The sequence below is a fragment of the Globicephala melas genome, chromosome 16 (assembly GCF_963455315.2).
Source record: "Globicephala melas chromosome 16, mGloMel1.2, whole genome shotgun sequence".
Classification (NCBI taxonomy): domain Eukaryota; kingdom Metazoa; phylum Chordata; class Mammalia; order Artiodactyla; family Delphinidae; genus Globicephala; species Globicephala melas.
In genome coordinates, this window is record NC_083329.1 from 22,137,974 (window position 1) to 22,152,971 (window position 14,998).

A 14,998-nucleotide genomic window follows, 5' to 3' on the forward strand; every position below is an offset into this window, starting at 1 on the left:
ACTTGTTTAGATTGCTGGATAAATGGCTTACTTTTCAATGAAAGTTAGCCCCTTTATAGGAATGGTCACGTTCAGATTCCAAGTTCTAGGCCAGGAGTATTAAGGCTAGGCAGTATTCCATGCCTCTCACCTGACTTTTATGCATTGAACCAAACTGAGCACAGAAAGTACCAAGTAGAATCTCTTTTGTTAAGCTGCTGTGATCCAGTGGGTGGATAAGACTATTTAGGGGTCCCCAAGAGATTGTTCCTTACTGAGGTTTCCTGCCCTGTCAGTCATTCTTGATCCTTATCTCCTGTACACTCAGGACCCAAGTGCTTCAAAGAAACACACCCATCCTTCTTTGAGTTTAAACAGAGTTCTGCAAGATTCCCACTATGCCAACCCCACATCCCCCTTTTCAGCTAACGTTTGTTAAGCTCTTACTGTGTGCCAGGCTTTGTGCTAAACATGTTCTTTATGTATATGATCTTCCTTTTCAAAACAACCCTATGAAGTAGGCACTATTAGAAACACTACCTTACAAAGAACAGTGAGGTTCAGAAAGCTTAAATCACCCATTTGAAGTTGCAGACCTGGCAGAGCCAGGCTTCAGACTCAGGTCTCCCTGCCTCCAGAATCCCAGCACTTGGCCACTAGGTTATTATCGGTGCCTGTGCTGGCTTGGGGTTAGAGGATCCAAGTCTCCATCAGCCCTTACTCACCTCCACATCTTTGCACATCATCCCAAAGGAATGTGAACATTTAGGTTAGAGGCAGTGTACTGGCTGTACAGCTACATGGGTTCCAGACGCATTTCCCAGGCTCTCTTCCGGCTGACTGCCGCTTTTCGGCTGTCCTAGATAGACTTCCTGGAGTTGCCTCTTACTAAAAGATAATCCCTCCCTATATATCACTATGTACAAGGACAAAAGTGATAATATCCTAAGACTAATCCTAAAATATTTAAAAGCTACATCACAAACCTTGGGTATTAGTAACAGAAATAAATGCCAACATAAATGGCAGTACATTTGCTGAGAATGGCTGGCGGCTTATCATTCTGCACAGCTTATTCTATAAGGCGGATTTCTGTTAAAGATCTACTCTCCTGAAGAATTACAGTTATTATATTCCACATCCCATATATGTGTTAAACATCCCTGGACTCTAAGCATGTGTCAATACTGATTTAAAATTCAGCAGCAGCTTTTCGTCTCCATTTCTCAGGGTTTCCCATAGAGTCATCCGTAGTTCCCCCTCCTGGTTGCCCTGTGGACTCTTCTTCACCTTACATATAATCATATCCCATGAGGGAAACTTGCGTATCCTGGTTCTCTCGTGGGCTTACTGAATCCTGGGAAGGAAAACAGCACAGAGTTTGCCCCTGCTTCAGATTAAGGGTCACTGAAGCCATGACTTCTGAAAGAAATGAGCTGCTTTGTACACTTGCAATTTTTTTCATCTCATTAGCCTGATTGAATGGCTTAAGTGATTTGACCTTGACCTCAGTAGCAGGTGATTTGTAATGGAAAGTTTTGTGTTCTGATTTTAATTTTGTCAGACTCCTCTTGGGTTAAGCGGTTGGATAAGCAGGCCTCATATCATGGGACCCCTTGCTAAGCCTGGTCTTGGGGACGAGAATTAGCTTTTTATACTAACTATATGAAAGCAGGATTATTTTTAAAGTTTTCATTAATTCACATACATATAAAGGCCTTGGCATGGGCAGTGCCAGCAGGTTCTGACATGTTTGCTAGGGCTTCTCTCCTGCAGGGCCCATCGTGCTTTACCGTGCATATGAACTTCTTTGCTTATTCTCACACCTCTACCATGATGGGCAACATTTGGCCTTCCTTTCATATGGGGAAAGCAAGGATTAGAGAAGTACTATGATTTGACACTATTTTACACTAAGAGGAAGTCATGGTAAAATCATAACTGACTTCCGTTCCCCCTGCTCTCAAATACGGAGAGTAACATGGCAGTTTTTAGTGCCATGGTGGCAGGATAGTGAAGGGATATATGGCTTTGTAGGAAAAACAAAAACGAGCACTGGACTGAGTTGGGAGTTGTTAGGTCCAGATGCTGGCCTGAACTCCTAGGTGAGTTACTGCATGTTTCTGAAACTAGTTTTTCTCCTCCATCATGTGAGGCATGCATGTCTTGTTTCTCAAAGGTTCTATCAAGCAACTCATGCTGTGCCCTGTCAACTGGCCAAGCGTGATTTTCCATCATCACGATGCAGCCTGTGCATTTGTATTTAGTGGGTTCTGAGTAGCAACTCAGCTCAAGCTCAACTTACCAAAGCCTGCCCTCTGCCCCTCTCATCCAACCCCCCTCCCCCTACCCAGGGCTCTTCCAGAAAACCCCACGGCCTGTCTTGAACACATACTTCCTCCACTTTCCAGTTCAAAAAGGTGCTTTGATTCTAAATCAGAAGTTCTTAAATACTGGTTCGCAAAGGTCATCAGAAGCAAATGGAGATGATGTTCCTGCTGTAATGTTTCCAGGATGGGGAGGCTCTCTCGGGGCAGCTGAGTAATCTCTTGTAGCCTGACAGTTGAGAATTCCTTGAGGAATATTCACTGTGCTCTGCTAGTTTGCAAACTAATTAGACACGGGGTGCAGCCAGGGTTGCCTTCAAGTGGATGGAGCAGAGAATTTAAAGGACATGTAGATTTCTGCTCAGAAATCTGCCCTATCTCAGCCAGTCTTGCAGGAAGAAGAAGAAAAAAAATCACTGAAGATTGTGCAAACTTGCAGAATAGGAGGTGATAAAAAAGATGAGGTGGATTTTCCGATACTTCCTGAACCTCTCTTCTCAACTACCCCATTACATAGGAGCCCTTTGCAGATGTCTTTCTGTCCCCATCTTAGGGTAAGGTGATCAGTGTCTTGAAAACCTGTGTAGCTTTGTAACTATTCACACGATGATTATATTGGCCAGTGAATGTCAGACCTGGGTTTTGTAAAATGTGGTTAATGAGCCACCTGCCCCAGAATTACATGGTAAAAATACAGTGTCCTGGGCCCCTTTCCAGACCTATTGAATTAGAATTTCTGGCAGTGTGACATCATAATCTACCTTGAACAGATGAGTGTGATTCTCATGCCCACTGAAGTTTGAGGGACTCTGTTGTAGGATCTCATCTTCACACTTTGAATTTCTTTTATTTCTTCTGGTAGATTTTTTTTTAACCTTTCAGACAAACAGCAATATGGTACATGCACAATATTTAATTAGATGGTCAGAGGAGGTCTTCAGAGCAAATGGCAGAGGCAGGTGACTGATCAGCACGCACAGACACACACACACACACACACACACACACACACACACACACACACACACACACACACACACACACACACACACACACACACACACACACACACACACACACACACACACAGTGTTCAGTCACACAAACAGCACTTGTTCCCTGCAGCCCAGGAAGACCAAGCAAGAGAAGGGGAACAATTCACACAAGTAATTTCTCCCCTTCTCTCAGCCGCCTTGTGAAGATTCATAAAGAGTAATGCAGCGCCACCTGCTGTCCGTTTTGCTCATTAAAGGCACCTGTCCGAAGAAGCAGTACCTGCAAGCTTGTTCCACTCTCAGCTGAGTGCGGCCAGCCAGCTAGGGGCCTCCAGGGTCTGGAGTTTCACTTCGAAGGCTCTATTAGGGCAGATCACACCCTCTGTGCAGAAAAGCAAGGCTTGAAAGATAGGCTTTGGGGCAACAGGAACCAGGTATATTGAACACATAAAAAGTAAATGAGCCCAAGAGGACTTGGCAATCTGAAAGCGAAATTCCACACGTTTGTATGAGTGGATGGTATATATGCATGCAAGAAGGAACTTATATAAACACACACGGACATTCTTCAGGGCCTAAAGTGATCTGCTGAGTGTCCTGAACAATATATATTGTCCTGAACAATATATATATATTGGCTATATATATATATATATATATATATATTGGCTTCGGCTCCTTCCCTCCATCTCTTTACTGCTGCTATTCCCTGCCATCCTGGCACCTGACAAGGCACCTCCTCCTCAAGGTCTTTGCCCCACACTCACCCTGGAGCTTGCCCAGTAGATACACGGTGCACTTCTGCACGTTATTCAGGTCGCTGCTCAAATGTCCTTGCTTCCAAGAGCCTTTGCTTGACCACCCTATCAAAAAGAGCAGGCTCTCACCCACCCCCTCTCCTTGCAGGGCTGCCTCTCAATGATACCTAAGCTCCACCAAGGGCCAGGTGTCCCAGCACCGAGAATCATGCCCAACACGTAATAGCACTCAAAACCCACTGGGTGAAGGAGCGGCCATACTTCAGGAGCAAGACTCAACTTTTGTCATTAACAGGACACACAGACATCATCCTTTGACCTCTGGACTTTAAAAGAAAGATTGTTGGATGCTCGTATGTGAGAGACCAAGATGAACCCTTTTAGGATGGAACTGGCATGTCTTCCAGAGCTTATCTAGTTCTTGCATCCTAGCTGATCCATGTAACTCTAACTGCGGAGTCAGGAGGAGTGTCACAGAGGAGGGGGCCCTGGAACTGAGATTTGGAGATGACAGGTGCCATAAGAAAGGTGTGTAAGCAGAGTCCTCGGGTGGGACAGGGCACCTGCTGGAGCACATCATGTGATGGGGGAGGGACAGCAAGAGCCACGCAGTAAACAAGAGCCTGTGTAGCGAGCGTTGCCCAATGCCTGCAACATGTCTGAGTCATCAGGAAGTAGTGACTCTTAATAGCTGTTTTGTTAACATGAGTCTTCTCGAGCATTTGTCAGCTGGCCCAGGCTCTGAACTTGAACTGCTTTGGTTCACACCCTGGAATTGAGGATGGTCACCTTCCTCTGTTCATCTCTGCATGGAGCTAACAGTAGTGCCTACTTCACAAGGTTGTTGTGAAGATTAAATGAGAATAAGAAGTCATTCACAGAATATGTGGCACACGGTCATTGGTCCATAAATGATTCCCTTTTATTATCTCATTGAACCATTCTGACTTAAGATCAACTACTTCTTATCATATGGCTTATAAACCAGAAAATCAATTCTACTCTGTTTGCTGGTCACCAAGCCTCTAATCTATAAAGAAAGAAAAACATGGACAAAAGCAGAAATAGGAAAGTATATGTTTCTGTTCACTTACACAGCCAATGTTCCAGTACCTGCTACGTCTCAAGAACTGTGCACATCCTTACACGTAAAGATAAATATGAAGGACTCTCGCCCTCCAAAAGTTTGCAGCCTGTGTTCTCTGTATCACAAATTTTAGATCTGTACATGTTAGCTCTCATTATTATTATAATTAGGTAATGGGAATTTTCATCTTGATCAAGTGAGTAGCATGGCTTTCTAGAAAAATCACCCTCACAACAATTTGAAGGGTAAGAAGGTACATAGTCATCGCTATACATTGTATGAATGTATATATATATATATATATACACGTTATACAGAATGAAGTTATGCAAACACACATATACATATTTCAGGGCCAACAAGGCCAACATGCTCTATGTCCTGAATACCCCTGAGATCGCATCTGCTTCCACTCTTTTTCTCCATTTATTTCTCTATTTCTTGCTATTCTTTAAACATGGAGAGCCACCTCCTCCTCAAGGTCTTTGTACTTGCTCTGCCCTCGCCCTGGAGCATATCTAAGCGATGGGGCCACCTGGCACTTGGTCCAACTTATGTATTATGGAGGGAGGCAGGCGTTGAATGCATAGAGCAGGAGGACAGATTAGAGTGGGGAAAGGTTAGAGGCTGGAAAACCTGTAGGAGAGTTTGTACCAGTCCACGTGAGACAGGTGTTTAGTGTATGAACCAGGGCAGGGTGAGAAGAGCTCTACCTGAGAGAGAATTTATGAAACCAAATCAATGGTTTCCTCAATGGATATGGATGGCAGAGAAATAAGGAATTGGGATTGACTGTCTGCTTCTGGGTTCCCCTGGATAAACATTGGTCATTGATCAAGATTGGAGAATACAGATTGGGGGGAAACAGTGGATTTCTAGGGAACCTTTGGCTGCTAATTGAGTCTGGCGTCAAGAAGGTGGTTTTGGAGCCCTAAGCATATAGTTCACAGTTTAAGGTCAGGGTGTGGATGGTATTACTCAGCAGAAGAGTAGATGGAGGGAGAGAAAGGCCGAAGACAGTACCCTAGACGACACATTAAATGGTCAAGCAGAAGAGGAGGAAGTAATTAAACCAGGTGCAAAGGCCTGAGGTACCACATCCTTCTCCACCTCATGGGATACAGATGGGGATGATGGATTTTTGTCATGTTCACCTCAAAAGAAAATGCATTTTGTCTGGTAAAAGTAACTCAAAGAGAAGGTCAGGGGTCATAGAATAGGTCTCTAGGGAGGGGATATTTGTATCTTTGTGGGTTTGTACATCTGATGAAGGTTTCTGGTCTAATGGGCCTCCATAGGTAGAATCATCCTCTTTTTCAGCTGAGCGCATCCTGAGAACCTGAGGACCACAGAACTCTCTCTGCCCCCTCATGCCTGCCTTTGTCCTGGACAAGCTCAACTCAACACCACGCTTACCTAACCGGGTGGCTTTACACACACTCACACAAACACACACTCACAGTTACATACAAACATGCACATTTACAGACACTCACACACACATGTAAAATCCAGGAAAGAATAAAGAATAATTACATGTAGAATGGTTTGGGGATTCGTATAAGAACCACCAACAACCCCTAACCCCCATCCCACGTGGATTCTCGGAGGTTTTCACAATCCTGGTTTACCACCAAGAATATAACTTCCTGGAAACACTTTGCATCTCCCTGTGAAATCTCATGTTACGCCTGTTCCTTTAAGGACTTCTTCAATTACTTGTAAGTTTTTAAACTTTTACACGTAAATAACTCAAGTTTTAGGCCTGGAAGAAAGATTGGTAAATGGAAAATGTTGAGACACAACTGTTCACAACATATCCTTTTCCCCAGAGTAGGGACAGCACCCGAGCACTTCCTCCAGGGAACCCTACTGATGGTTGGGAGGCTTCCAGAAGGAATGCGTATTCTCTTCATATCAGGGAAGGCAGGTGAAGCAGAGAGAGCTCTTCCCTCTCCAAGCCTCCCCTCTCTTCTTGTGCCTCAGGTCCCCTGGAGCATGTACACCTGTCTCTTCCCTTCGTCACCACGAAGAACAAAGAGGTCAACGCGACTGCGGTGTTGTGGCCCAGCCAAGTGGGCACGCTCACTTACGTGTGGTGGTACGGAAATAACACCGAGGTGGGTCGGCCTTCCACGAGGGCTTTGTGCGGCTCCACGCAAACTGGCCAAAGTGCAAAAGGGAAAGAAAGTCATGGCTTATGTGACTCAAGAGACTAGAGGTTGTCGCAGCTCCGGGGACGGTGGGCTCCGAGTGCCCCAGTCATCTCGTCAGTCTCTGTCTCTCTCACCACTGTGCCCCTACCTCTTTTTTTTTTTTTTTAATTTCTATCAGAGTATAGTGGATTTACAATGTTGTATTAGTTTCAGGTGTACAGCAAAGTGAGTCAGTTATACGTACGTCCACTCTTTTTTAGATTCTTTTCCCATATAGGCCATTACAGAGTATCGAATAGAATTCCCTGTGCTATACAGTAGGTCCTTACTAGTTATCTGTTTTATATATAGTACTGTGCATGCGTTATCTCTGCCTTCCTCTGAGTTAGCCTTCTCCTCTAGCTGGGCTTTGCTCTGCGGTGACCCTTAGCAGGAGCCTGAGCTTTCAGAGAAAACAAGCCGTCTTTCCCCAAAGTTCTAACAGAAGTCCCAGAATGGAGTAATGTCGGCCAGGCCTTGACCACGGTGCTGGGGACAGAAACAGAGCTGCTGAAGTCAGCCTCCCTAGATCCATCTAGACCAAGAGAAGGGAGGGAATGGCCCTCGAAAGGAAAAGAGGCCAGTGGACACCAGACAGGCAAGAGCCACAGATGTCTGTGCAACCCAGCTCCCCGCCGTGACCCCCTCACCCTGGATCAGACACAGCCCCTTCTTTAGCTCAGCTTTCTGTTTCCCCCAAATATTCCCTGTGATCCAAAGTGGGCAGCAGTTTCAACACCAGTAGAAACCTTAGACCTCATTTACTCTGTCCTTCATTTTACAGATGAGAAAGTGAGGACAGGTGAAGTGGCTTCCTCCAATTTCATTCAGCTGCTTCACGCAGATCCAAGACCTTCTCGGGCCTGCCTGGGTTTTTCTTCCCCTCACACCAGGCTTCATGCTCTGTTTCAGTTTGGAATTCACTCCATTCTCAGAAATTAAAATTTGCTTGCAAATGTTAGTTAAAGGCAGTAGAACTCAGGCCCCGAAGCCTCCCTTCCCAGAGGGCCCTGGGACCAACTACTCTGGACTGGAAAGCGTCATCTCCTTCCAGCAGAGTTGCTTTCGCTTGTGACTTTGCTCTTCAAACGCAATGCATCTTATGTGAATACAAATCTTCTACTTCAGAGCTGAGTGTTGGCTTTAACTGGAGCCATACTTTTGCACAAGCCTAGGGAGGAAACCTCTCCTGACACCCGACCTGCTGCATGCCTGACAGTCAAAGGAATCTCTCACCTCTACTGCTGACATAAATCAACTGAAAAGAAACCCTTTTTTATTTCTTATGAAACCATGCATATAAATTGGGCCCAATAGAAGAGAAATCTATTTATTTGCCTGAAAGCTAGTACTAGAAGCTGACAGTACTAAACAACTTCTTTTTTTTTTTGTTTTTTCTTAAGCTTTTAGAAGAAAACCAAATTCTCAACAGATTATGTTCAGTAGGCTTCTTTTTTTCAATTTTTTAAACATCTTTATTGGAGTATAATTGCTTTTCATTGTTGTGATACTTGCTGCTGTATTTACAAAGTGAATCAGCTATACATATACATATATCCCCATATCCCCTCCCTCTCGCGTCTCCCTCCCACCCTCCCTATCCCACCCCTCTAGGTGGTCACAAAGCACCGAGCTGATCTCCCTGTGCTATGCAGCTGCTTCCCACTAGCTATTTTACATTTGATGATGTATATATGTCAATGTCACTCTCTCACTTCGTCTCCGCTTACCCTTCCCCCTCCCTGTGTCCTCAGATCCATTCTCTATGTCTGCGTCTTCATTCCTGTCCTGCCTCTAGGTTCTTCAGAACCACTTTGTTTTTTTTGTTTAGATTCCATGTATATGTGTTAGCATACGGTATTTGTTTTTCTCTTTCTGACTTACTTCACACTGTATGACAGTCTCTAGGTCCATCCACCTCACTACAGATAACTCAATTTCGTTTCTTTTTATGGCTGAGTAATATTCCATTGTATATATGTGCCACTTCTTCTTTATCCATTCATCTGTTGATGGACACTTAGGTTGCGTCCATGTCCTGGATATTGTAAATAGAGCTGCAATGAACACTGTGGTACATGACTCTTTTCGAATTATGGTTTTCTCAGGGTATATGCCCAGTAGTGGGATTGCTGGGTCATATGGTAGTTCTATTTGTAGTTTTTTAAGGAACCTCCATACTGTTCTCCATAGTGGCTGTATCAATTTACATTCCCCCCAACAGTGCAAGAGGGTTCCCTTTTCTCCACACCCTCTTCAGCATTTATTGTTTCTAGATTTTTTGATGATGGCCATTCTGACCGGTGTGAGATGATATCTCATTGCAGTTTTGATTTGCATTTCTCTAATGATTAGTGATGTTGAGCATCCTTTCATGTGTTTGTTGGCAATCTGTATATCTTCTTTGGAGAAATGTCTATTTAGGTCTTCTGCCCATTCTTAGATTGTTTTTTTTTTTTTGCGGTACATGGGCCTCTCACTGTTGTGGCCTCTCCCGTTGCGGAGCACAGGCTCCGGACGCGCAGGCTCAGCGGCCATGGCTCATGGGCCCAGCTGCTCCGTGGCATGTGGGATCCTCCTGGACCGGGGCACGAACCCGTGTCCCCTGCATCGGCAGGCGGACTCTCAACCACTGCGCCACCAGGGAAGCCCTGGGTTTGTTTTTTTGAGCTGCATGAGCTGCTTGTAAATTTTGGAGATTAATCCTTTGTCAGTTGCTTCATTTGCAAATATTTTCTCCCATTCTGAGAGCTGTCTTTTCATCTTGTTTATGGTTTCCTTTGCTGTGCAAAAGCTTTCAAATTTCATTAGGTCCCATTTGTTTATTTTTGTTTTTATTTCCATTTCTCTAGGAGGTGGGTCTAAAAGTATCTTGCTGTGATTTATGTCATAGAGCGTTCTGCCTATGTTTTCCTCTGAGAGTTTTATAGTGTCTGGCCTTACATTTAGGTCTTTAATCCATTTTGAGTTTATTTTTGTGTATGGTGTTAGGGAATGTTCTAATTTCATTCTTTAACATGTAGCTGTCCGGTTTTCCCAGCACCACTTATTTGAAGAGGCTGTCTTTTCTTCATTGTATATTCTTGCCTCCTTTATCAAAGATAAGGTGACCATATGTGTGTGCGTTTATCTTTGAGCTTTCTATCCTGTTCCATTGATCTATCTTTCTGTTTTTGTGCCAATACCATACTGTCTTGATTACTATACTGTAGTATAGTCTGAAGTCAGGGAGTCTGATTCCTCCAGCTTCATTTTTTAAAATTTTTTATTTATTTATTTTTATTTTTGTCTGTGTTGGGTCTTCATTTCTGTGCGAGGGCTTTCTCTAGTTGCGGCAAGCGGGGCCACTCTTCATCATGGTGTGCGGACCTCTCACTATCGTGGCCTCTCTTGTTGTGGAGCATAGGCTCCAGACGCACAGGCTCAGTAGTTGTGGCTCACGGGCCTAGTTGATCCGCGGCATGTGGGATCTTCCCAGGCCAGGGTTCGCACCCGTGTCCCCTGCATTGGCAGGCAGATTCTCAACCACTGCACCACTAGGGAAGACCCTCCAGCTTCATTTTTCTTTCTCAAGATTGCTTTGATTATTCGGGCTCTTTTGTGTTTCCATACAAATTGTGAAATTTTTTGCTCTAGTTCTGTGAAAAATGCCATTGGCAGTTTGATAGGGATTGCATTGAACCTATAGATTGCTTTGGGAAGTATAGTCATTTTCACAATGTTGATTCTTCCAATCCAAGAACATGGTACATCTCTCCATCTGTTCTGTCATCTGTAATTTCTTTCATCAGTGTCTTATAGTTTTCTGCATACAGGTCTTCGTCTCCTTAGGTAGGTTTATTCCTAGGTATTTTATTCTTTTTGTTGCAGTGGTAAATGGGAGTGTTTCCTTAATTTGTCTTTCAGATTTCTCATCATTAGTGTACAGGAATGCAAGAGATTTCTGTGCATTCATTTTGTATCCTGCTACTTTACCAAATTCATTGATTAGCTCTAGTAGTTTTCTGGTAGCATCTTTAGGATTCTCTATGTATAGTACCATGTCATCTGCAAACAGTGACAGTTTTATGTCTTCTTTTCTGATTTGGATTCCTTTTATTTATTTTTCTTCTCTGATTGCTGTTGAATGATAGTGGTGAGAGTGGGCAGCCTTGTCTTGTTCCTCGTCTTAGTGGAAATGGTTTCAGCTTTTCACCATTGAGAATGATGTTGGCTGTGGGTTTGTAATATATGGCCTCTATTATGTTGAGATAAGTTCCCTCTATGCTTACTTTCTGGAGAGTTTTTATCATAAATTGGTGATGAATTTTGTCAAAAGCTTTTTCTGCATCTGTTGAGATTATCATATGGTTTTTATCCTTCAATTTGTTAATATAGGGTATCATATTGATTGATTTCCATATATCAAAGATTCCTTGCATTCCTGAGATAAACCCCACTTGATCATGGTGTATGATCCTTTTAATGTGCTCTTGGATTCTGTTTGCTAGTATTTTGTTGAGGATTTTTACATCTACGTTCATCAGTGATATTGGCCTCTATTTTTCTTTTTTTGTAACATCTTTGTTTGTTTTGGCATCAGGGTGATGGTGGCCTTGTACAATGAGTTTGGGAGTGTTCCTCCCTCTACTATATTTTGGAAGATTTTGAGAAGGATAGATGTTAGCTCTTCTCTAAATGTTAGATAGAATTTGCCTGTGAATCCATCTGGTCCCTGGCTTTTGTTTTTTGGGCGATTTTTAATCACAGTTTCAATTTCAGTGCTTGTGATTGGTCTGTTTATATTTTCTATTTCTTCCTGGTTCAGTCTCAGAAGATTATACTTTTCTAAGAATTTGTCCGTTTCTTCCAGGTTGTCCATTTTATTGGCATATAGTTGCCTGTAGTAATCTCTCATGATCCTTCGTATTTCTGCAGTGTCAGTTGTTACTTCTCCTTTTTCATTTCTAATTCTATTGACTTGAGTCTTGTCCCTTTTTTTCTTGATGAGTCTGGCTAATGGTTTATTGATTTTGTTTATCTTCTCAAAGAACCAGCTTTTAGTTTAATTGATCCTTGCTATCATTTCCTTCATTTCTTTTTCATTTATTTCTGATCTGATATTTATGACTTCTTTCCTTCTGCTAACTTTGGGGTATTTTTGTTCTCCTTTCTCTAATTGCTTTAGGTGTAAGGTTAGGTTGCTTATTAGAAATGTTTCTTGTTTCTTGAGGTAGGATTGTACTGCTACAAACTTCCCTCTTAGAACTGCTTTTGCTGCATGCCATAGGTTTTGGGCCGTCATGTTTTCATTGTCATTTGTTTCTAGGTATTTTTTGATTTCCTCTTTGATTTCTTCAGTGATCTCTTGGTTATTTAGTAGTTTATTGTTTAGCCTACATGTGTTTGTATTTTTTACAGATATATTCCTGTAATTGATATCTAGTCTCATAATGTTGTGGTCGGAAAAGATACTTGATGCAATTTTAGTTTTCTTAATTTATCAAGACTTGATTTGTGACCCGAGATATGATATATCCTGGAGAATTTTCCATGAGCATTTGAGAAGAAAGTGTATTCTGTTGTTTTTGGATGGAATTGTCCTATAAATATCAATTAAGTCCATCTTGTTTAATGTATGATTTAAAGCTTGTGTTTCCTTATTTATTTTCATTTGGATGATCTGTCCATTGGTGAAAGTGGGGTGTTAAAGTCCCCTACTATTATTGTGTTACTCGATTTCCCCTTTTATGGCTCTTAGCATTTGCCTTATATACTGAGGTGCTCATGTTGCGTGCATAAATATTTACAATTGTTATATCTTCTTCTTGGATTGATCCCTTGATCATTATGTAGTGTCCTTCTTTGTCTCTTGTAATAGTCTTTATTTTAAAGTCTATTTTGTCTGATATGAGAATTGCTACTCCAGCTTTCTTTTGATTTCCATTTACATAGAATATCTTTTTCCATCCCCTCACTTTCAGTCTGTATGTGTCCCTAGGTCTGAAGTGGGTCTGTTGTGGACAGCATATATATGGGTTTTGTTTTTGTATCCATTCAGCCAGTCTGTGTCTTTTGGTTGGAGCATTTAAACCATTTACATGTTAGGTAATTATCGATATGTATGTTCCTATTATCATTTTCTTAATTGTTTTGGGTTTGTTATTATAGGTCTTTTCCTTCTCTTGTGTTTCCTTCCCAGAGAAGTTCCTTTAGCATTTGTTGTAAAGCTGGTTTGTTGGTGCTGAATTCTCTTAGCTTTTGCTTGTCTGTAAAGGTTTTAATTTCTCTCTCGAATCTGAATGACATCCTTACTGGGTAGAGTAATGTTGTTTGTAGGTTTTTACCTTTCATCACTTTAAATATGTCCTGCCACTCCCTTCTGGCTTGCAGAGTTTCTGCTGAAAGGTCAGCTGTTAACCTTATGGTGATTCCCTTGTATGTTTTATGTTGCTCTTCCCTTGCTGCTTTCAGTATTTTTTCTTTGTATTTAATTTTTGATAGTTTGATTAATATGTGTCTTGGCGTGTTTCTCCTTGGATTTATTCTATATAGGACTCTCTGTACTTCTGGAGTTCATCGACTATTTTCTTTCCCATATTAGGGACGTTTTCGACTATAATCTCTTCAAATACTTTCTCATACCCTTTTTTTTCTCTTCTTCTTCTGGAACCCCTATAATTCGAATGTTGGTGCATTTAGTGTTGTCCCAGAGGTCTCTGAGACTGTCCTCAATCTTTTCATTCTTTTTCTTTATTCTGCTCCGCAGTAGTTATTTCCACGATTTTATCCTCCAGGTCACTTATCTGTTCTGCCTCAGTTATTCTGCTATTGATTCCTTCTAGACAATTTTTAATTTCATTTATTGTGTTATTCATCATTGTTCGTTTGCTCTTTAGTTCTTCTTGGTCCTTGTTAAACGTTTCTTTTATTTTCTCCATTCTTTTCCAAGATTTTGGATCATGTTTACTATCATTACTCTGACTTCTTTTTCAGGTAGACTGCCTATTTCCTCTTCATTTGTTTGTTCTAGTGGGTTTTTACTTTGCTCCTTTATCTGCTGCGTTTTTCTGTTTATTCATTTTGCGTAACTTACTGTGTTTGGGGTCTCCTTTTATCAGGCTTCAGGTTCATATTTCCCGTTGTTTTTGGTGTCTGCCCCCAGTGGCTAAGCTTGGTTCAGTGGGTTGTGTAGGCTTCCTGGTGGAGGGGACTGGTGCCTGTGTTCTGGTGGATGAGGCTGTATCTTGTCTTTCTGGTGGGCAGGACTGCATCTGGTGGTGTGTTTTGCGGTGTCTGTGAACTTAGTATGATTTTAGACAGCCTCTCTGCTAATGGATGGGGTTGTGTTCCTGTCTAGCTAGTTGTTTAGTATGGGATGTCCAGCACTGGAGCTTGCTGGTCATTGAGTGGAGCTGGGTCTTAGCAGTGAGACAGAGATCTCTTGGAGAGCTCTCACCAACTGATGTTACGTGGAGCCAGGAGGTCTCTGGTGGTCCAGTGTCCTGAGCTCGGCTCTCCCACCTCCGAGGCTCAGGCCTGACACCCGGCCAGAGCCCCAAGACCCTGTCAGCCACATGGCTCAGATTTCTAAGGGTTTTCCTTTCCTCAGACAGAAGTTTCCAACTTCTTTCAGCCATATACACGGCCCCTTGAGTCACTGCTTTTTCACTGCCTC

The 14,998-nt window shown here is 42.5% G+C and overlaps 1 protein-coding gene across 9 annotated transcripts in view; it reads left to right on the forward strand.

Annotated features, from left to right (window-relative positions):
• LOC115844941 (VPS10 domain-containing receptor SorCS1) overlaps positions 1-14,998 on the forward strand; it is a 790,264-nt gene that overhangs the window by 732,625 nt on the left and 42,641 nt on the right. For all 9 annotated transcript variants that reach the window (XM_060285969.1, XM_060285968.1, XM_060285966.1 and 6 more), the window contains one exon: positions 7,133-7,266. In XM_060285969.1, the coding sequence (XP_060141952.1) occupies positions 7,133-7,266 (134 nt within the window). The remainder of the gene's footprint in view (positions 1-7,132; positions 7,267-14,998) is intronic.